Source organism: Pseudonaja textilis, chromosome 6, assembly GCF_049901715.1.
Source record: "Pseudonaja textilis isolate UNSWEBS1 chromosome 6, rPseTex1.2, whole genome shotgun sequence".
NCBI classification, from domain to species: Eukaryota; Metazoa; Chordata; class Lepidosauria; order Squamata; family Elapidae; genus Pseudonaja; species Pseudonaja textilis.
Genome location: NC_141995.1, coordinates 49,482,047 through 49,505,131, shown reverse-complemented (window position 1 = coordinate 49,505,131; position 23,085 = coordinate 49,482,047). Strand labels below are relative to the sequence as shown.

The window sequence follows — 23,085 nt, the reverse complement described above, 5'->3', positions numbered from 1 at the left end:
ATTGAAGCAAGACATTTTTCCCCTATCGAATGCAGCTCCATGAAATTTCCCAAGCAGCAGACGCTCACACAGAAAAGGAATATAGGTAGTCTTGGACTTAACCACCATTTGTTCAGTCACCGTGCGAAATTACGATGAGACTGAAAAAAACAACTTACGACCGTTTTTCATACCAGCGTTCCAGCATCCCCATGGTCACGTGATCAAAATTCAGATTATATTTATGACGCTTGCAGGGTCCCGGGGTCACGTGATTCCTTTTGCAACCTTCTGACCAGCAAAACCAGTGGGGAAACCAGCAACGGTGTTACTCCTAACTTCAATGATCCACTTAGCAACTGTGGCAAGACGGCACATAAAATGGGGCAAAATTAACTTAACTGTCTTGATTAGCAGCGGAAATTTGGGGCTCAATTGGAAGGGTACGTCGAGGGCTCCCTGCATTGACCTTTTCTCGCAGGGCTATCACCTCCCTTATCGCCCAAGTTGATTTCTAGCTGTCTTTCCAACTCCTTTATGATCCAAGGGCCTCACGGTTCCGAACATCTTAAGAGAAGACAATCAAACTCCCACAAAAGTTTCCGTCTCTTTCTAATTGCTAATATGTCAGGTGGAAAATGTATCCAATAGATGGAAAGGAATGAATTAAAACAGAATTCTATTGTATTGAATTAAAAACTCAATATGAATGAAATGAAATCAATCTTCTCTCCTGATTATATTTGGAAAAACGTTCTGCCGATCTGTTCAGTTGGGAGGTTTATTTGGAAAGTGCATCATCAAACATTGGTTTCTCATGGTGTACAAGAAACACATTGCCATATAGGCATTTAGTTTACAAAATACAGCTTTCCCAATCACTCCCAGTATATACCGTTTCTTTGTGCATCCTGAAGCACACAGGCAAGGAAGATTCTGCAATATTTTTTGAACAAAGCAAATTAACGATACATCATTTTGCTGTAGAACTGTGAGAACGCATACAGGTCAACTCCAAAATAACTGCCTGGGAATACAGTGGCTTTGATCATGCAGAACAGAAATGGATGGTTTTCAATCCGCCACTAAAAGGAGCACAGTTGATACATGCTTGGTGTGCCAGATTTGGTCAAGAACAGGGGTGTAAAACCGTGGCAACTTTAAGACTCGTGGACTTCCAACTCCCCTTATTCCCCAGCCAGCATTGGACATTTCCCCCTGCCATAGAGAGAGGTAGAAAAAAATGAAAGACAGCAGCACTCATTAGCTGTCCAGCTTCCCTGGGTGGAGAATAACACAGAGAAAGTCTGTAATAGAAACCAAATATCTGTTTGCATTTGCAAAACCATTTTAAGCTGGAGTAGTCAGAAAGATCAAATATTGGCAAACCAGAAAAGGAAAGGGAACGAAAGGTGTAGTTGGGATGATTGAATGAGACTTCCTGCTATATAAGCAGAAAGTGCTTGGTTTATGTTTTTTATTTTCACCAATCTCTGATTGCATCAAAATAATAGCTTTGAATTTTAAAATCATAGTAGTCAGAGTAAGCTGTTGTCAATACCTTGGCGCCATAGTTTATATTCAGATTATTTTTCACCAATGTGCATGAAATGTTAGAAGGGAGGTAGTTGAAGCATTAGATTGGCCCCCTTGATGTTGAACTACTTTTATCTGTTGAAAACGTGGAACCAAATGTTTATAAAATTGCCGTTAGGAATTACATGGTATGCAGCGAGTTTCCTTGTGATCGAAAAGCTCCAGCAAAGCCATTACAGGTGAAAAAAGACGGTGCTATTATTTCCACATAATAACAAACACTTTGCAACTTTGAAAGGGACACCTTCTAGTACCAGCCTTCTTCATAACATCATGGTTTCTCTTTTTACATTGTGTGTTTTAGAAGTTTCTTGCAAAATTCTCTTGAAGAGAAGCTGGGGCAAAGTGATAGAGATTCCTTACCTTGTTACAGAGACTTCTTTCCCTGAAATCCTAATGCAATTTTAAAGCAGTCCCAAGAATTTGGAGGTTTTGTATGTGCACACACCAATGATGCCACAAATAAAGAGTACTGATCAAGGAGAATATTTGTAGCTTGGGGTTGAAACGTGGGGTCCTTGGTGCTCTCTGAGCTTGGTTGTTTTCTTGTAACATCTTAGGGGTAACATCATCAGTGTTCCTGACAATGTTACCTAGTTGGGTCATGAAATGCCTGTAAGAAAACAATCAAGTTCAGAGAGCACTAAGGATCCCTCACAAGCAAAAACTACAACATTTAGAAAGTTGTTGCCTGAGACCTGTGTTTTCTAACTCTTTAAAATTCAATTGTCTTGTGACCACCAGACATTCTCCATGAGATCCCACTCATGAAAGGTCCTTAATTTTATTGGGATGGGATTTCAAGCACGATCGGCATAAAACAATTAAAACAGAGAAGGCAGACTTAAAATGACAATGGAGATTCTCAGTCCTCCAGGTCATGATTGTCCCAAAGGTACTTTTTTTTTTTTCAAGCAGCAATTGGACTTCATGGTTTTTCTTTGAAGGCATTTCGCTTCTCATCCCAGAAGCTTCTCCAGCTCTGATTGAATGGTGGGGAATGGAAAGATTTCACTGTAAGGAGCATAAATCCTTCCATTCCCCACCCGTCCAGTCAGAGCTGAAGAAGCTTCTGGGATGAGAAACGAAACGCCTTGAAAGAAAAAACGGAAAGTCCAGTTGCCTCCTTAAAAAAAAGCACCTTTGGGACAGAATTAAAATGGCGATAAATATCAATTTTATTCTTTTCCTAGAAAAGCCTACAAAGTTGAACTGTTGTCTAGCTCAGGACAAAAGGCGAGTTTCAAAATGTTTGTTTGAAGGCTAGAAAGCGATACCTTCAAAAGAAAAGCTGTTTCGAGTTTTTGTTCCAGTGGAAGAGGTGACATTCGGAGTGGTAATTTATTCATGTATGAAAAGTTGATGACTTAAGAGGAGAAGGATGACTGGTGGAAATTTGCACCCCAGCATCACGGAGGCAGGCATCTCAGCCGGTTTGACAAAATTTATCACACAAAAAGACTCAGGCTAGGACACTTTTTCTTAATCTTTAATTTTGGCGTCAAGACGGCTATCTTAAATATTGGGACCTCTCAATGTCTACCTCTAGCTGATGACTGAAGTTTATAAATCAATTATAATGTTCATTATGCTGGACAGTCAAGACACCTCTGTACTTTCTTGGCTCTAGGGAGTCAGCGGGAGCCTTAGCATTGGGAGGGCGGGACTGCTGACCTTGCTCCAATCGGAGCCCAAAGAGTAAAGGGGTGTGGTGAAGGGGCGTGGTGGGGTGGAGCTGGTAGAGATGATTCCCCAATAGGGATCAGTTAATTTTAACCCCCCCCTTTTTTCCCCAAATTATGGTTCATCAAAGGAGTAATTTCAAAGTTTTCTATCAATGGAATTTGGTTCCATCACTACGATTTTTCTCTGCAAAGGCATGAATGGTGATTTATGCTGGCATAGGTTTCTTCCTGTTTTGAACTCTCGAAACAATCAAGACCCTTTGCAGATTTATTGATTTTTAAAAAAATGATTTCTCTGGATTTAAGGAATCACTTTCACCCCTGACAATATTTTTAAATAGTTTGTCATTTAAAAAAGAAAAGAAAAGAAAGGACTTTGATTTTGGGCCGTCAAGTCCACATTGACTCTTGGATTTCCCCACATCTATTTATTTAACATCCCACCTTTATCATCTATCTATCTATCTATCTATTTATCTATCTATCTATCTATCTATAAATCAAGGCAAAAGACCACTCACGCATCATCACAAAATCTCCAGAACCATAAAGCCTACAAACTTGAAATTTGGCATGTTTGTTCCTCTTGGCTTCTAGGTGCTCACTAAGAAAGGATTTTTTCCAAATGACCATCAGAGCATCAGTATTTCATATATTATTATTATTATCATGCTCTGATGCTAAGGAGTTCTACTCCCCCTCCCCACCTGCAAAGAAATCTGTTCCCAATGCAAAACACAAGCAGAGGAGTTTCAGTTTCATAGCACCAAGAAGCTTTAGTACAGAACAGTTGAGCTAAGCCATGCCCAGGCTCCTTGCTGTCTCCTTGCTTGCACAGAAAATACTTTTTCAGTTTCCAAACAGCCCTCAACTCTCTCACACACTGACAGGACGCTAGCCAGATGAATAGCAGAGGAGGATGCTAGTAGGCAGAGGCAGAATCCCCCCCCCACTTATTTTCCTCCCCCAAAACGAAGCCCGACCACAATGTTTCATAGCGAAGCACGGGTATCCAGCTAGTTTTTTATAAACAACTTGAGGCGTAGTTTTACTCCATGACAATCTTTCCATGACTTGGTCTCCCGACAGTGACCCATGGCTGGTGTTACTGAGTGCATTCCTCTTGCTGCTGGTTGCCTTTTCCTTCCTTCCACCCTGCCCAAAGTACTATAGATTTCTCAAGAAAGCTAGGGCTTTCCATTTGCACTTTATAGCATGGTTTTCTAGATCTTTGCATTCATACTTTAAAGCATGGTTTTCTAGATCTTTGCAATTTTATCTACCGTGGCTTTCTAGATCTTTCCATTGATGCTGTATTGTTTTCTAGATCCGCATTTATACTTTATGGCGTACTTTTCTAGATCACTGCATGTATATTTTATGGTGTAAATGCTAGAACTTTTTATTTACCCTTTATAGTATTGTTTTCTAGATCTTTGCATTTATACTTTATAACGTAATTTGCTAGATCTTTACATTTATACTTTACCTCTGGGGTTGAGAACTCATTAACTTCTCATACCCTAATATGACATTATTAAATCCTCATTCTCTTGATACATACCCACTCCGAAGAACGGTCGCCTCTTCCATTTTAACATCTCTAGAGGCCGCCGTCTCCCGGGTGATGCCGACGCGAATGCCTGCCAGGCGCCTGAGTGCGCATGCGCCCTTTCTCTCCCTCCTCTCCCCCCCTTCTTTTTTTTTAAACCATCGGTGGGTCTCTGAGGGGAAAAAGATGCAGGTAAAGGCCGCAGCGGCGGCGGCTTTGGAGGGCTGCGGGGCCGGTCGAGGGGCCGTTCTCCCCCGCCACCCGTGGCCCGGTTTCCTCTGCCAGGAACGGGCTCCGTACCTTCCCTTCTCTTTCGAGCACCCGTAACTTTCCCGGTTGGTTAGGAAAGGCGGCTGTTCAACTGGTGGGGTTTCCTTCCTCCGTGAGGAACGCGGGGAGGGGGCGGGGGGGGGAGGGAAACTTGTGGAACGCCTGCCTGCCTACTCAGAGGCCGCAGTGGGGAAAAGGAGCCTCCGTCGCTGACAAGCCTGGACGGCCGTTTGCTTGCAACGGTGTATCGGGCAAGGGGGTGGACTAGGTGACCTTTTAGACCCCTTCCCGCTCTGTTAATTCTATTCTAACCTTCTCCTACTCTCTGTGCCGTTTCCCTTTTGGCCTTCCATCTTTCCCAAGACATCTGGAAGGAGTCCTCTCTTTCCCCTCAGAGACCGAGCGACGGTTTAAAAAACTTCAGGGGGGGGGGGAGTCTTTTACTGGCTTTTATCTGCCAATCAATCAATCAATCATTTTATTTATGTGTGTACACACACACACACACATATATACATACACACAATATTCTGTTTTTTCTTTCTTCCATTCTTCCTTACATTCTCCTCTCCCTCCCTCCCTCTTCTTTCCTCCCTCCCTCCCTCCCTTCCTTCCTTCCTTCCTTCACAAACAATAGTCCTTAGACACCGCTTCACTTTACGGCCCTCTCTAAGCCGTTTACAGAGTCAGCCTCTTGCCTCTAACAATTTGGGTCCTCGGAAGGATGGAAGGCTGCGTCAACCTTGAGCTGGTCAGGATCGAACCTCTGGCAGTGGGCACTTCGCCTGCAATATGGCACTCCACTAAACACTGTGTGCCACCACGGCTTCCTTCCCTCCTTCTCATTTCCCTTCCCTCCTTCTCATCTTCCTTCCTTCCTTCCTTCCTTCCTTCCTTCCTTCCTTCCTTCCTTCCTTCCTTCCTTCCTTCCTTCCTTCCTTCCTTCCTTCCTTCCCTCCCTCCCTCCCTCCCTCCCTCCATTCTTCCTTCCATTCTCCCTCCCTCTTCCTTCCTTCCTTCCTTCCTTCCTTCCTTCCTTCCTTCCTTCCTTCCTTCCTTCTTCCTTCCTTCCTTCCTTCCTTCCTTCCTTCCTTCCTTCCTTCCTTCCTTCCTTCCTTCCTTTCTTTCATTGCCAACAGGAGAGACTGCTGCAAACTGGCCTTTTATAACAGATGCTATGTTCTACAGATTCGAAACATAAGGCCTTCAAAAAGTAAAATAAAAACAACTTACCAATGTGTAATTCTCACTTTCCCTCCACAGCGCGTATTTACCATTTCAGAAAAGGACGCACCTAGTGCCCCCGTGCAATTTGCTTGGCAAAAAACCTTGGGAAACTACATTGCGGTTACAGGGTAAGATTTAAAAAAAGAAAAATGAATGAATGAAAAATCCTAGGTGTCTGGGTTTGACCTTGCAGAAATGTGGAATGAAAAGGTGTACAATGAAAATTTGTTTGTTATGTCTTTGTTTAATTGTCTTCCAAAGGTATGCAAAAATTTAGTCACTGATTTTAGAAAATTTAGTCACTGATTTGTGAAAAGGGTTATTGTCATTCTTAGAAGCTTTTCTTTATTTGTTTAAAGGTACAGTCATACTGTTAAAGTCTTTGATCGCCATGGTCAAAAGAAAAATGAAATTATTTTACCAGGGTAAGTTTTGAATCTCAGTTCATGACCTTAGATGTCCTTTAAATTTAAAATCTCACTTATGGATGATCTAAAACAGATACTGGTGGTTTTGAAAGTAAGGCATCTACCCAAATAGATTTTTTCCATATAGTGTGCCAGTATCTTCATGTGCAGTTTTAAAATATGAGTAGAACAGACAATAAAACGGTGTTTATTAAAAGCATTTGTCCTTTGCTAGGAACTGCATTGCTATGGATTGGGATCAAGATGGAGATACTCTAGCAATTATTGCTGATAAATCCAGTGCTATTTATCTGTGGGATGCCAATACAAATAAAACCAGTTTGATGGATACTAGCATGAGGTAATTTATTTATGAAATTAATGTTATGTAATGTGATATAATGTAATAGCAATAGACATATACCACTTGGTAGTGCTCTACAGCCCTCTTTAAGCGGTTTACAGAGTCAGCCTATTGCCCCAACAATCCAAGTCCTCAGTTTACTGACCTTGGAAGGAGAGAAGGATGAGTCAATCTTGAACCTGGTGAGATTCAAACTGCCAAATTTCAGGCAGTCAGCAGAAATAGCCTGCAGTACTGCGCCACCGCAGCTCTAGAATTATATAAATATATGAAGTAAACTATATCTATATATTTAAATGACATCATCTGATTAACATCTATAATATCTCAATCACACATTTTGAGGACATTTGTTTTTAAAGGTAATGTAATATAATGCCATGTATTTCAACGGTGTCCTCATTTGGTGTGTGTGTGTCCATCTGACTGCCACCTTGGAAATTTGATTGTTCTCCATATGGAGTAGATTACCCTGTAAGTTGGCATCTTCTGGGTGCCACTATGTTACGTCATCTTCAGGAGAAATTACAAAAGACTTAACATAAGACATCTTCCAACAAAGATGCCTTTGTCAAATCCTAAAGATTTGCTGTTTTGTTCATATTGCTAATGAAGAAGTGCTCCAAAAGAATTTATTATTACCTCTTTCCTCCATCTTATTTCACTTCTTCCTTCTCTCTTAGAAGAACCATTAATTGTAAGTAAGGGCAATATCTTTATTTTTAAAGAATTTATCCAAGTGTAAATGTTAATTTTGAATTTGGTCATATCAAGGTATGGAGTTTGATATGAGAGTCTTTTACTGTTCTGTTTTCTTTTCTGTTAATTTTAAGAATAGTTCACACCAAGAACTGTTGATAAATATTGTGCACATAGTTTATGCTCCATTTCTATTACTTTAATTATAATTGGAATCATGCTAGTTACCTGATCTGATCTTGATAAGGGTGATTTTTTGTTGCACTGTTTATTCCTCAAAAATAAAGTTGTAATCAGCTAAATATTGTTTAATTTGGCAGAGCTTATTTTTATTTAATTTTTATATTTCAGGGAACCAATGTCTTTCTTGTGTTGGTCAAAAACTGAAGCCTTACTAGTTGCTGGAACAGCTAAAGGAAACGTACTAATATATAATCGCCAGACTTCCCGCAAGATTCCTATCCTTGGTCAGTAGCTTGAAAACTGTAGAGAGGGATTTTCCAATAGTTGTATTTAAAACTGGAACAGGTTTAAGTCAGAAAAAAGCAAATTTGTTACTGATAGAAAAGAATATTTGCAGCTCAGGATTGACCTGCGGAGTCCTCTGAGCTGGATGGCTTTTTTGCATCTGTATCACACCAAATTAGGGGTTCCTTAGCAGGTAGCACTGATGATGTTACCTAATTTGGAAATGAAACATCTGCAAAGAAAGCCATCAAACTCAGCACAAGGATCCCACAGCAGCAAATGTGTGCAAAGGAGAAGTAGTTTATTTCCAATAAGTAAACAGCTCAAGAGTGCAGCTACACACAAAGTTGTGTTTTAATACTGTTTACAGTCATCCCAAGTTATTTCAGCATTTCTTTGGCCAAGAACGTTGTGGGATGTTCAGGCAGACATATAAATTGCATTTTTGTTCCCTTCTAGCATTTGGCCACTGGAATATCTCGATGGAGAAAATAAAAGTGGGGAGATTTCCTTTATTAAGTTGGGAATTTATTTCTACCATCACAACAAATTGGCAGAGGCTAGGATCTCCAAAGCAGTATTTAGATAGTTATCTTTTTCAAGTTATGCCTTTGGCTTAGTGGTTTTTTTTTTTCATTCATTTTGTAATCTTTCTCTCATTCCTTTAAGTTTCATTAGTTAATTCTGTTAAAAGCTATTCCAAGCTTTTGGATTAAAAGGACAAATCTTGATAATCTAGTCATTTTTAAGCTAGTTTAGATCTTTGTTTTTGACGTTTATCACAGATCTTTTGCTTTTACAAGTAAAGAACATAGTCCATATTTTGGAGACAAGGCAGGTTTCTCCAATAATTTTAAGCATGGGGCGGGGGGAGCAGAATTTTAGCCACAAAGTGAATTACTATTTAAATAATTATATATTTAATTTTATATTTTATAATATAGAAAAAATTGCTTCAACTTCCTGGGCATTATCTGAAATACTTGTTATGTTTTTCTTCTTTCATGAATAAACACTCTATTCTCGCCTTTACAAATGGCCAAATTTGGTCTTGAGTTTCTGGCTCCGTTGGGATATTTTCCCTGATTTCTCTGCTTCTGTTATAAATGAGATGTTGTGGTTTATTCATCTTCTGTAACTTTCAACGGTATCTTCTCATTCTAAAGCTGTTTGAAAGCTGGTCTCGGGCCCTAATAAAGAGTTGTTAAGAAGCAAAAAGTTGGAGATTTTTCTCCCCGTCTTCTTTTACCAGGCAAGCACACCAAACGGATCACCTGCGGTTGCTGGAGCAAAGAAAAATTAATAGCGTTAGGCGGAGAAGACAAATTAGTAACGATTAGCAACCACGAAGGCGACACTATCAGAGTGGTAATAAACTTATATTTTTGTTATGTGCAAGAGATGAAATAAATACAGGAAACCTTTGTACTTTTCCTCTATTTATTCAGTGTGTTCTTCCTATGAATCCCCAAACAGTTATATCTCAAATCAGCACCTTAATCAGTTTAGGATTTGTTTTTAGAATGACAGGTGATTAATGCATCATTGGGTAACTCTAGAATAGAGTAGAGTAGAGTAGAATAGAGAATAGAATAGAATAGAATAGAATAGAATAGAATAGAATAGAATAGAATAAGGGAGAAAAGAAGAGAAGAGAAGAATGAAGAGTAGAATAGAATGAAGAATAGAATAGAATAGCATAGAATTCTTTATTGGCCAAGTGTGATTGGACACACAAGGAATTTGTCTTTGGTGCAAATGCTCTCAGTGTACATAAAAGAAAAGATATATTCGTCAAGAGTCACTCATTATGAAATACACTTTAACTGAATTATTAAATATACCTGTCTTAGAGCAATACAAAAATCCAGTCAGCATCTAAAATATCCTCCAAATGCTTACTGACAGTTCCTTGATAAACATGTTAGTGCCCTACTTGTCTCATTTTCTAATTACTAGTATAACTCTATACAAAGAGATATTATAAATTCAGTTAATCCGGAATCTTATTCTTGCAGACCGCAGTGAGAGAAGACCCCAGCAATATGGAGTTTGTCAAGATGAAGACTGATGAAGAAACAGGAGGAAATGAGTCCACGGTAGGTTATTAATGACCATGCTGAATCTATATAACACCAGTCTTACTTCATCTGCTGAAATGAAAGACCACTGAAAAAAAAGTTAACGTTAAAAAAATCCATTTGAAATTATGTTTGAAATTAGCAAAACCAACCTCTGTTGCCCGGATTCTTAACAAGGCAGCTTGTTTCTGGGAAATTTAACCTGCACAGCTTTGTCTGTGAAGTATATTCAATATCTTGTCTAAACTATAGGTTTTCCCAATTGTATGATTGAGATAGATAGATAGATAGATAGATAGATAGATAGATAGATAGATAGATAGATAGATTGCAATTGTTTTTTTTTTCCATGTGACTTTTGCCTCTGATGTCTTGTTCAGATTTCATAAGTGATAAGGCAGTATCTTTATACAAAAAAAATTTGGACCTGCAAACAATTTTTTGTATTTGTCAGTCTTTCAAGCTTGGTTCTGTTGTTATTCAATTCAGCTTTAGCAATAAAGTGTAATGATTTGTTTAAAAAAAACCCTCTTTATATTCATTTTTTACTGGCTTTATTGAGAAAATTAGTTAGAACTGAAAAAGATTCTTGGATGAGAAGTAAAAACATCTTTAAGAAAAACCAAGGAAATTGAATTGTCTTTTTGGAAGCTCCTTTGGGACAAGGGAAGGTGTGGCTATTTGTATTGGAAATATTCTTGCCTTTATTCTCTTTCTCTTTTTTGCCAGGTTTGCATTGTAGTTGGACAAAAAACATTATATTTTTTTAACTTCAAAGATCCAGAAAAGCCAATTGAACTAGCATTTCAAAAACGTTATGGAAAGATAGTATCTTACAAATTGTAAGTAACCCCCAAAGTAATAATGTTTCTCTGGAGTGATTATATTGGGTTGCAACATCAACAACAACAACAAAAGAGCACTGTGTAGCAACTTAAAAACAAGTATATTTTGTTTTGTTTTTGTGAGCTGAAACCCAATCTGTCATCCTGTGGCAGTTTAATTCATAATTTTAAAGTGAGTTTTGAGTTTCAGTTGTTTTATTTAGTTAGTTTGGGGGGGGGATTATTATGTTTTAAATAAAAGAGATTTGAATAATTTACCATCTAAAATGTAATATCCCTGAAAAGAGATATGCAACTGAGTCTCTCTCAGCACCTTATCTTTTGATAAAATTTAAGTTATTTTTTAGATAATTCTTCTGTTTCTCTGATCACGTTCAATTCTACAGTTATTTCACAATTGAAGATGGTCTCCCCATGATTTCTGTCAGGAGTTATGATGCCTGAGCAGGTTTCTTTTTTGTGGGGGGTGTCTATTGTTTTTTCAGATATGGTGAAAATTACATCATGATTGGTTTTTCGCTGGGCTATTTTGTGGTGATTTCAACGCAGGTTCAAGAGATTGGCCATGAAATCTTCCAAGCTTCTGATCATAAGGATTCCTTGGCCGGCATTGCAATCACTGAATCATTAAACAAAGCTGCATCATGTGGAGATAACTGGTGAGGCATAATATTTCCATGTAAGATCATTTCAATAGCAAAAGTACTATTGTTTTTAAAAAAACACCAAAATTTTTGTATCTTCAAATATGTTCGAAATTTACACATGCAGAAGTCAGAGAAAGTCAACACATCAACCAATGCTGAGTAGGATCCTTGATCTTTTTTAAGAATGGAGAGGGTTCCTGAGACTCAAATGGTTGAGAATTGCTAGCCTAAACAAAGCTAATATCCAAACGAAAGAGTGCCTGCATGACTGTATATTTTTTTCCACCATTTAAAGAGTTTATATTTTTTAATTTGATGTCACCAGTTCAGTTTTGAAAGCAGCTCTCAAAATATTCTGTGTTTACATAACTGATGTTATGATGCGATTTATGGTTACAGTGAGACTACTGAAGAAATCGATTTTCTTTTTATTATAGTGTCAAGATTCATAACCTGTCAGATCTGACGGAAATGTGTGCAATCATAAACTTAGAAGATGAAAATAAAGGTTTGACAGCTTCCTGGTTTGATAGCTTGCCAAATTAATTGTTTGTGTTGGATTAAGCAAGATTGATTTTCAATACCTTTGAAATCTTTAGAGGATTGAGAAGGAGCAGTATCAAATGTGACCTCACATGTTTCATCCTGCCATTTGGTTTAGTTTTCAGTTAATAACAAATCTTAGAGGACCCTTAATGCTGAAATAAAGCAAAAAAAAAAAAGATAGTTTTCTGAAACTATAGTCAGGATCTTTAGGAAGTTGAGAATTTTAATTTCTTCCCCTCTGTATGTGAAGGGAAGAGGGGAGCACACAAGCCAAAGTATCCGTGCAAATTATCCCAACTTTAGAGAATTATTAGATAGTCAGAGCTCAGGAATTCCAGGAGTCTTCCTTACCTTTGCACCATAATTAAGATCTTAAAAAGAAGGTCTGTTTCTGTTGAATAAATAAGAAACTATAAGCAAACACCTATCTAAGGCCCAAACTACCTGCAGGACTGCCTTTTTCTGTTCAGTCCATTTTGCAGGATTCCCATTTTTGCAAATTCCACCAAGTGATGATTTTTTTTAAGGATGGGATCCTTAGTGTGAAATAAACAACTGTTGAGATTGAGATAAGTTACCCCCTAATGACTGTTTGGCAGAGGGATTAAACCAGAAGTGGTATTCAGCAGGTTCTGACCAGTTCTGGAGAACCGGTAGCGGAAATTTTAAGTCGTTCGAGAACCAGCAAATACCACCTCTGACTGGCCCTGCCCCCATCTATTCTCTGCCTCCCATTGAGTCCCAGTTGATCAGCTGGGTCTTCTTTGGTTGCCCTGCACAGGAGAACGGAGCTCGAAAGCAGGTTAGTGGGGTGGGGAGGGAATGGGATTTTGCAGTATATCCTTCCCCTGCCACACCCACCAAGTCACACCCACTAAACCATGCCCACAGAACTGATAGCAAAAAAATTGAATTCCACCACTGGATGAAACCTACCTTTCTACCGTGTCCTTTTAGAGTTTCAGATATTTTTCATATTTTGGTTTTTACGTTAGTTTTATCAATGTGTTTTTGTAAAACCCGTTTATTTGTAAGTAAGTAAATCAAGCACATGCATGATAGAAGTTATTCCTTAAGACTCTTTTCTAATCTGCCAGTCACTGGATGAGTTGGAATTAGAACATCCAGACTGTCTAACTTGTATGATGTGGAAGAAACAGCTCAAAGATACAGGGGTTTGAAAATGTACTTTTGCATAAGACATTCATTTTTGTTTCATTCTTTTTTTGGCTTTCCAAGACAAACATAACTATTCAGTGTGATATCATTACTATTGTAGGTCTAGATCAGTTGTCATGGACAGACGACGGACAATTGTTGGCGGTGTCTACCAAGCGAGGATTCATCCATGTGTTCTTAACCAACCTTCCCATCCTGGGAGCCTCGTACGGCACAAGGATCGCCTACCTCACCTCCCTTCTCGAGGTCACGGTGGCCAACTACATTGAAAGTGTATGGCGCTTTATTCCTTTATAAAGTCTTCCATTGGGATAAAGGCCTTGATTTAGCCTCCTCAGCACAAGCCATGTTGTCTGTCTTGGCAGGAACCTCCGATAAGAGTTTCTGTTGAAGTTGAACCCAACTTTGTTGCTGTTGGACCCTATCACTTGGCTGTGGGCATGAATAATCGGGCATGGTTTTATGTCCTCGGAGAGAGCCGTAAGTATATCACTGGTTCCATTATTTCTCAGGAGGCTTGCCTCGCTCAGCTTAGCTAATGTTCACCTTCATCGTTTTATGCCATGCTGCTGTCAGGGCTCGAATAAATCCACCCCAATTCAAATCATAAGTCTTTAGCCGCATCTCTCGGAGTAAAAAAAAATTGATTTATTAGGAACGGCCATGTTGGCGTTAGCTGGGTTAACTGACACTAAAATACATCATTCATTTCCCCCTTGACCCTGTCTTCCGCCCCACCCCCTGGATGTATATTCTTCAATGGAACACATCCATAGCCCAGAGTCATCAATCATGCTCTCCAGTAATATTGTTGCACGCCGACAGCTTTGGGCTGCCAAGGTGATTATCTGAGGCATTTAAGGAATGCACTGCTTTCCCCCACTCCCTTTCTGCTGGCAACTAAAAAGAACAAAGGAGTATTTTTTAGTTGACAGCTGTTTTGTACCTGGGGGATGGGATAGCTCAGCGGTTAAAGGAGCTGAGCTTGTCAGCTGAAGACCCGGAAGTCCATGTTTGAAACCCGTGTTCCACACAATAGGGTGAGCTCCTGTTCCTTGCCACCTAGCAGTTTGAAAAGCATGCAAATGTGAGTAGATTAAAAGGTACCACCTCAGCGTGAAGATAACAGCATTCCGGGCGCCTTTCGGTGCATATTGTCATGCTTGACCAAATGACAACAGAAATTGTTTTTGGACAATGTTGGCTCCCTCGGCCAAGAAACAGAGATGAACACAGTGCCTTAGAGGCAGAATTTGACTGACAGGGAAACCTTTACTTTTACAGGTAGTCCTCAACTTACGACCATGATTGAGCCCAAAATTTCTGTTGCTTAAGTGAGACATTCATTAAGTGAGTTTTGCCCCATTTTACAACCTTTCTTGCCACAGTTGTTAGGTGTGAATCGCTGCAGTTGTTAAATTGGTAACACGGTTGTTAAGTGAATCTGGCTCCCCCATGGACTTTACTTGTCAGGTGATTGCAAAAGCGGATCAAATGTCCCTGGGACCCTGTCTTTGTCCTAAATGGTGGTCCAATTTTGATCACATGACCCTGTGCAGTGGTTGTAAGTGTGAAAAATGCTCATTAATCACATTTTTTCAGTGCCGTTGTAACTTTGAATGGTCAGTAAGTGAGCTGTTGTAATCTGAGGACTGCCTGTACTTTTGTACCAGAATTTGTGTTAAAGTAAACTAAAGTAATTTAGTGAGTAGAAAACATAGAATGATCATTCTGGAGGCTGTGACATTCATCCTTGCAGATGTTAGACAATCATAAGCTTCACAAGTTCAATCTATTCTTATCAAAGGTTCAGAGGTATTTTCAATTGCTTTGAAATTTTCTTGCAGGAGTAAAAAAGCTCAAGGACATGGAATATCTGGGAACAGTAGCCAGTATATGTCTTAATTCTGATTATGCCGGTGCACTTTTTGATGGTAAAGTTCAGTTGCATATGGTAAGTATGTTAAGAATTTTTCATCACCTGTAGTTTGTATGGATAAACAGACCCATCTAAGCTGCATGTAGAAATATGAGCCAGAAACTTGTTAAATCACAGACGACAGTAAATTTATTTTTACTCCAAATGAGGTGAAAAAACCAGATTACATTTTCCAGTGTAATTTGTAGGAGGAGAGAAAACAAGAAGCTAAATTCACTAGAATGTATGATTTGAAATGATAGAATTGCAAGGTCAAATACATAACTAATTGGATTTGGTTTGAAAAATCCAAAGGTTTTTTTTTTAGGAGAGCTTGCGATTTCCTTAACAATAAGAAAGAATAAGATTAAGTTGATGACTGATTTCCTTAAATTGAAATTAGGCATGAATAAAACCTGCTAAGTTATTGTTCTGAAACCAAAAGTTCATGTTACTCTTTTAGATAGAAAGTGAACCTTCAAATACTCAGGAGGAACGGGAGACGAGACTGTTCCCAGATACAGATGATAAAAGTAAAATTTTGTGCCATTCTTTAACGACTGAGTTCCTCATCTACGGTACAGATGTAAGTATGGCTGTGTTTCAACTCTCTCATTCGTGACAGCCGTGTTGTTTACGAAGTATATTATTGCCATCTGTGGGCAGTCAGAGTTTGTGATATTACTGGAACCTACATTGCATTTTGAGTAAATACAGGCAGTCCTTGACTTACAACCTTTTATTTAGTGTCATGCTCCTGTCAGAATCTGATTCAGAGGGAGAGGCCAAGCAGCTGACAGGGAGTGGGAGTGTGGCTCTGTTGGCTGTGGAAGGGCACAGTCCAGCTGGGCAGAGCAGGGGAGAGGCAGAACAGGGGAGAGGCAGTTCAGCGGAAGACCCAGGCCCACTTCATCCTAGGGCACGCAGGGAGGAATGCAGAAGGAAGCAACATGGGTTGCATGGCTTACGGGGGAGGAAAGGGCCCTGATTCCTTTTATTAGCTGCAGCTGGAAACACAGTGTTTAAAAAGGCAAGCTGCACTAAGCAAGTTGTTGGGAGCAAATTGTGAATTATCTGGTACTGTTGAAGCTTATCTGTGTTCCTGGCATCTTCCCACCTGTGTATGTTTTGCTGGGTTTTCAAGTCTGCAATTCCTTATCCTGCCCTGTCAAGTTAATTACTGCACATGGTTTGTGTGGATTTTTAGTTACAGTTTGTATATACTATTTTTTGGACTGAATTTCCTCCACTTAAAGGCTGCTCCTGGGAGAGTTTTTCTCCAGCCAAAAGTAACCTGGACATTGTGGGCTAAGTTGGAGATAATAAAGGGACTCTTCTTGCTTATTTGACTGTGTTGCCTTTGTGCCACACTCCGGGTCATCATATTTAGTGACCATTACAACAGCACTGAAAAAAGTGACGTGTCCATTTTTCACCCGTGGTCACATGATCAAAATTTGGAGGCTTGGCAACCGATTCACATTTATGATGGTTGCAATCTCCTGGGGTCACCGGATCCCCTTTTGTGACCTTCTGACAAGCAAAGTAAGATTCATTGAACAACTGTTTAACAACTGCAGTGATTCACTTAGCAACGGTGGCAAGAAAGGTTGCAAAATGGGGCAAAGCTCACTTAACAACTATCTTGCTCAGCAACCGAAAGGTTGGGCTCAATTGTGGTCATAAGTCAAGGACCACCTATAGATACCACAAATAACACCTGATAGACTCAACCACCTATAAACTGCCTCTAATTTTACTGTCTTAATTCCTACTCTGATAGTAAGGTAACCTACTATATATGCATCTTGAAGGGTATATATTTGATATTCGCTACATATTTTGGATTAAAAGTATTTTGCAAGTCACATACAGACAACAAATGATACCTTTATAATCATATGATCTACATTTTGATAAATTCACCTCTTACCTGTTCAGTTATTGTTCTGAACCCAAAAGTTCTTGTTTTTAATTTTAGATAGAAAGTGAACCTTCAAATGTTCACAAACTCAAATGTTCACAAACTCCCTCTTCCTTTCCTTCTCCCTAGACTGGCCTTATTCAATATTTTTACATTGAAGACTGGCAATATGTAAATAAGTATCAGCATTCAGTTGGTGTGAAAAAAATCTTCCCAGATCCCAATGGAACTACATTAGTTTTTGTTGATGCCAAAAGTGATGGGTTTGTTTACTGTCCGGTAAGTCATTCCATTTCCTTTGTACTTATACATTTTAAGTTGGTTTCTACATACGTATTACACTCTTATGTCTATGGAGATGCTCAGTCATCCAGGTCATGGTTATCCCAAAGGTGTGGGGTTTTTTTCTTTTCAAGAAAAGAGCTGAGAAGCTAAACATATTCAAAGAAAAACCAGAAGGTCCGGTTTCCTCCTGAAAGCTTGTAAAATGGGGCAAAATTCACTTAACAGATGCCTCACTTAGCAACAGAATATTTTGGGCTCAATTGTGGTCAAAAGTCAAGGACTACCTGTGCTACTCCTGGTCTGCCTACATGTGAAATGGATAATAAGCATTTAATGATTCTTTAAATCAAGTGTCTTCAACCTTGGCAACTTTAAGACTTTAAGTCCACAAGTCTTAAAGTTGCCAAGGCTGGAGACCCCTGCTTTAAATATTAGAGTATGTAGGTAATGCATCAAAAATAACCATGATAATAGAGAAAAGTAAGAGTTAAATATCAACGTTTTGGTTCTAGGTTGGAATACGATTTGGAAGGTTAAAATGCACTTCGAATAAAATATATCGGTTTACAGATAATATAACTACAGAACATAGAAATGCCCATTTGAGATTAACAATGGAAAGCAATAAGAATGTAAAACAAAGCAACCTTGTTTTATCTGTGTGAACAATGTTTGTCTTTCTGTTGCCTTGTGACCTGGATGCTTTTATTTTGATCTGTAAGCCAAGAATATTTTTGTAATTCTTTGACAAGCATCATTAAGAGTGTGAACTCAGAAATGGAAGGTATAGCCATCTCATTCCTCTAAAAGTCATCATAAAGCACATACTTGAAACTTTTGTGGTTGGCTTTGTTCACAAACTAATTTTGCGTTACTCTCTTTGCAGGTGACCGATACTGCTTTTGAAATTCCAAATTTGCAACCAACCATCAAAGGCGTTCTGTGGGAAAACTGTCCACTGGATAAGGGTGTATTTGTGGTCTATGACGATAACAAAATATACACTTACGTGTTTCATAAAGATACCATACAAGGTATTGAGGCTATTTTATTATTTCCAAATGATCCTTAGAGTTTTATATGGTAATATAAGGAAACAAGAACTTTTTAGAAATTCACAGCTTTAATGATTATGATTAGAAAACAGAAAAAGATGCAAGAATGAGGAGAAAAAAAACCTTATATAATGTGCTAGTTTATATATCTTGTTTATTAAATAATGTTCTTCTTTCTGATCTCATTTATTTTGTTGTTTGGGTTCAGCAAAGCTAAAACAATACATACAACAAATATTAATATTATTAAACACTTTAACATTGTAAAAGATATATATGTCAATCATTTGGAAGCCTGTACTCACAAACAAAAAAATCTCCACACCACTAGCACAAACAGATCCCCCCGATACCTCCAGCTCAAACACACCCCAACCAGGCACCCAGATGAAACCTAGCTTCCTAACAAATGATAGCCGTCCATTTACTCAGAGCCAAGCTGCACTAAAAGCCTCCAATACAGGAACACAATGTTGCCAACCAATCAAGATACAAAAAGAGCCACAAAACAGACAGAAGATATTAGAAACACCAATCAAGCAGAACACAGCAAACTCCAAGACCAATAAACACAGACCAAGACTCCCAACCAATCAGGATGAAGAAAAATCTATTCTGGCACAGCAATAGGCTGCCCCAAATTTAAATCTGAAACCACTGTAAAAGCCTGACTCACAGACGAACACAATACAGAAGCCTGATGATGGCAGATGAGATTCTGCCGAAACATAGCTACAACTTTAAAAGCACAACTACAGTGACGTGGGAAAATACCCGAGCAAAGCTGAATGCCATCTATCTATCTATCTATCTATCTATCTATCTATCTATCTATCTATCTATCTTTGTATATGGTACAGAGAGAAGAATGTTCCATAAAGTGGGGGCCATAGCAGAAATAACCTATTATTTATTGGAGGGAGATATTAGAGGTAGGTTAGAGAGGAGGAGTGGAAGTCATTTAAAACCACCTACTAGGAGCATGACATAAAATCTGTGTCCCTCTGCTCTTAGGGCTTCAGGCTAGAGGGTTTGAACTCAGTAGAATGACATCTTGACTACTTGTACCAAATAATCCAAATCAAGATATAAACAATCCCACAATGCCTTCTGGTGGACATTGTCACTTCTTAGAATGATTCACATATTATGCTAAACCAGAGCAGAGCCTTTTACAACCTGTGGACCACATCTGGCCCTTTGATTATCTGGCTCACACTGGTGTGTGTGTGTGTGTGTGTGGCAGCATGTGTGTTTACCATAGAAACATAGTCTCAAAGAAAAACAAAGTCAAAGAAAAAACATCTTCGAGGTCTCTTTTGTATGAACTGCACACGTATTTAATTTTCTCTCATAGGATCTAGGGTGATCTTGGCAGGAACAACCAAAGTTCCTTATTCACACAAACCTTTGCTGCTATACAATGGAGAACTAACCTGTCAGACTCACAGTGGGAAAACCAACAATATCCTCCTTAACACTCATACTTTTCTGGGCACTCTAAAGGACCAGGGCTGTGATGAATTGAAGCAAATGCTAACTCAGGCTATAGTTTTGAAAAGGTGAGTCATCCCTCGATTGGGGTGTGGGATATTTTCAAATGTAACGAAGGCGGCCTCAGCCTCATCGTTACTTTTCATGTTACTTGACCTAGGTTTTCTGAGGCCTGGGAGATATGCAAACGTCTGAACCAACCATCCCGTTGGAATGAGCTAGGCGAGGCCTGCCTGCATCACATGGAAGTAGAATTTGCAATACGGGTGTACAGGACAAACAGAAACGTCGGAATGGTTATGTCCTTAGAGCAAATCAAGGTAGGGATTGCTGCGGTTAAGTATGGACAATTCTGCTTTGTTTTGCTTTATGTTTTAATTCATAAAATGGTAGGGGAATGTGCTAGTGCTAATTTACTGTCCAACCCAAGCACAAAGTTTTTTAAAATTTTGAAAAACGCCATTAGGAGATAATTTAGCAATAAAAATAAATCTGGAATGGAGACATTTGTGCTGAAAATAATGGGCACCAAGCAAAGCTCCAATGTTCTCAAAATGCTAAATCTCCTAATCTGATGATTCCCTGTATATATCAGATATTTATTCCACTACACCTGCACACCAGATACAGATTCAGTGCATCATTCTCATCCAGCACATTTCTTCACTTTATACACAAGCCAGAGATTCTTTCCTCTCCTGCACTTCACCTCCCCTCTCCTCTTCTTTACTTCTCCTCTCCTCCCCTCTCCCATCCTCTCCTGCTTCACCTCTCTCCCCCTCCCCTCTCCTGCACTTCGCCTCTCCTCACCTCTTCTCCTTTCCTCTCCCCTTTTCCCTCCTCTCACTTCTCCCCTCCCCTCCTCTCCTATACTGCCAGAGAGTCTGTTGGTTGCCTTTTATCGAAGCTCTATAGAGAGCATTTTATCTTATTGCCTCTGTGTGTGGTTTAGGAGCTGTACAGAGGTGGAGAAAAGGGCACTCCAAAGAGTGATAAAAAGGGCACAAAAGATCAGCGGATGTCCTCTTCCCTCATTGGAGGATTTGTATAACATGGGATGTAGAAGGAAGATACAAAAGATCTTGAGAGACCCTTCGCATCCAGGCCACTCGTTGTTTGAGATCCTACCATCAGGGAGACGATATAGAGTGCTGAAAGCCAGGACAAGTAGATTTAAACATAGCTTTTACCCAAGTGCTGTGATCAGGTTAAATGCAGAGTTATGAATCTGGTGGTCTTAACACATATATATCCTGGTTGTACAGTTTTTTAACTGTTATTTGTTTTAATTTGTTTTACATTGTTATTTGTATATGTCTTTTGGTGTTGTTCAGTTGTATGATGTGAAAGAGCACCTCATTTCGTTGTTCTTAGGTTTCTGAGTACAATGACAATAAATTTATCTTAAATTTATCTTATCTTACTTCACTTCCCCATCTCTCCTATAGTTCACTTCCCCTCCTCTCCTTTCTTCTCACCTTTCCCCTCCTCTCACCTCTTCCCTCCCCTCCCCTCTCCTCTCCTGCACTTCGCCTCTCCTGTCCTCTCCCTCTCCCCTATGCTCCTTCCCTTCACATGCCATCTGCTCGCTGGCATGCAAACTCACAAGATGCTGCTTTCTCTGTCTCATCAGGGTTGTTGTTTTTTTTTTACTTCTACATAATAATAATGACCCACTGACCTACATTTATTTTAGATAATTTTTAATAAAATTTGAGAGCTGTCCACGTCTTCTTTTTCAGGGCATAGAAGAACACAATCTTTTAGCAGGACATCTTGCCATGTACAGCAATAATTTTAATTTAGCTCAGGATTTATATCTGGCATCATCTTCTCCCACTGCCGCGCTTGAGGTAAAAGCTTGTTTTCCCCCTTTTTTAAAAAAAATACACTGCATTGCTTTGGGAAAGGCAGTTATAATTTGTTCAAATGTGTACTATTTGTGATATTAGATGAGGAGAGATTTGCAACAGTGGGATAGTGCGCTTCAGCTAGCTAAACGTTTGGCACCGGACCAGATCCCCTTCATATCCAAGGAGTATGCTGTGCAGCTGGAATTTACGTATGTTTTCTCTGAAGTGGCTAAAGATATTTGATACATACTGTTGAGGTAATTCCCCGTTAGGAGAATGAGCGTGCACAGGGAGACGTAGTGAGAGTAGTGAAGAATAACACACACACAGCACACAGCTACACTGTATAGTAAAATGTAGGTTTTTACTTCCAGTAAAACGGTTAAGCAAAATCCAAACACAGTCCAAGTCATTCACGGTTAAAGCAATCAGTTTTCAGTCCAGGGATAATCCAAATAACAAAGTCCAGTATCATAAACAGTTCAGTAATAGACTCACATCAATCCAAGACTAATGATGATCAGCAACAGTCAGTAGGGAAATGCAGGAATGGCAACACTCTCCAGAAACAACGGAACAACCCAGGTTTCTAGCTCCATCTTATGGCCATTTGAGGAACCACACCCAATTATCATTTTAGCATTCCCTTAAAGAGACAGTATTAAAATGTCTATCCTGGTTTATATATTTTCCAACCCAACTGTTAGGTGACTTACATACAAATTTAATAGTTATATGGTTGAATTCACCATAAGAATCCATTCTAAAGAGCTTTGAATTAGAAAGCCTTGCATGGTGTCAAGACTGAGAAGTTCTTGATTCCTGTAAAGAGTTTTTTTCTTAGAGAGAGACTGGACTGGACTCCTGGCCCATCTAGCTCAGCAGTCTGTTCTCAAAATGGCCAACAGCACAAAGAAGCCCACTGGACTGCCAGCAGATGGCTTTCATTGTCAGTCACTGCCATTAAGGCTAACAGCTGTTCATCCTCAAATGCATGAATTGATTCAACCT

The 23,085-nt window shown here is 39.3% G+C and overlaps 1 protein-coding gene across 2 annotated transcripts in view; it reads left to right on the top strand.

Moving 5' to 3' along the window:
• The first annotated feature begins 4,956 nt into the window (after window positions 1-4,956).
• The window catches only part of WDR19 (WD repeat domain 19), a 42,748-nt gene continuing 24,619 nt past the window's right edge, over window positions 4,957-23,085 (top strand). For both annotated transcript variants that reach the window (XM_026699845.2, XM_087936820.1), the window contains exons 1-20: window positions 4,957-5,004; window positions 6,346-6,437; window positions 6,669-6,734; window positions 6,952-7,077; window positions 8,131-8,246; window positions 9,500-9,615; window positions 10,266-10,346; window positions 11,058-11,170; window positions 11,659-11,832; window positions 12,258-12,328; window positions 13,646-13,818; window positions 13,911-14,025; window positions 15,393-15,499; window positions 15,927-16,049; window positions 17,517-17,666; window positions 18,559-18,706; window positions 20,085-20,289; window positions 20,382-20,541; window positions 21,964-22,074; window positions 22,174-22,283. In XM_026699845.2, coding sequence (XP_026555630.2) covers window positions 4,999-5,004; window positions 6,346-6,437; window positions 6,669-6,734; window positions 6,952-7,077; window positions 8,131-8,246; window positions 9,500-9,615; window positions 10,266-10,346; window positions 11,058-11,170; window positions 11,659-11,832; window positions 12,258-12,328; window positions 13,646-13,818; window positions 13,911-14,025; window positions 15,393-15,499; window positions 15,927-16,049; window positions 17,517-17,666; window positions 18,559-18,706; window positions 20,085-20,289; window positions 20,382-20,541; window positions 21,964-22,074; window positions 22,174-22,283 — 2,363 coding nt within the window. In that variant the 5' untranslated portion in view covers window positions 4,957-4,998. The remainder of the gene's footprint in view (window positions 5,005-6,345; window positions 6,438-6,668; window positions 6,735-6,951; window positions 7,078-8,130; window positions 8,247-9,499; window positions 9,616-10,265; window positions 10,347-11,057; window positions 11,171-11,658; window positions 11,833-12,257; window positions 12,329-13,645; window positions 13,819-13,910; window positions 14,026-15,392; window positions 15,500-15,926; window positions 16,050-17,516; window positions 17,667-18,558; window positions 18,707-20,084; window positions 20,290-20,381; window positions 20,542-21,963; window positions 22,075-22,173; window positions 22,284-23,085) is intronic.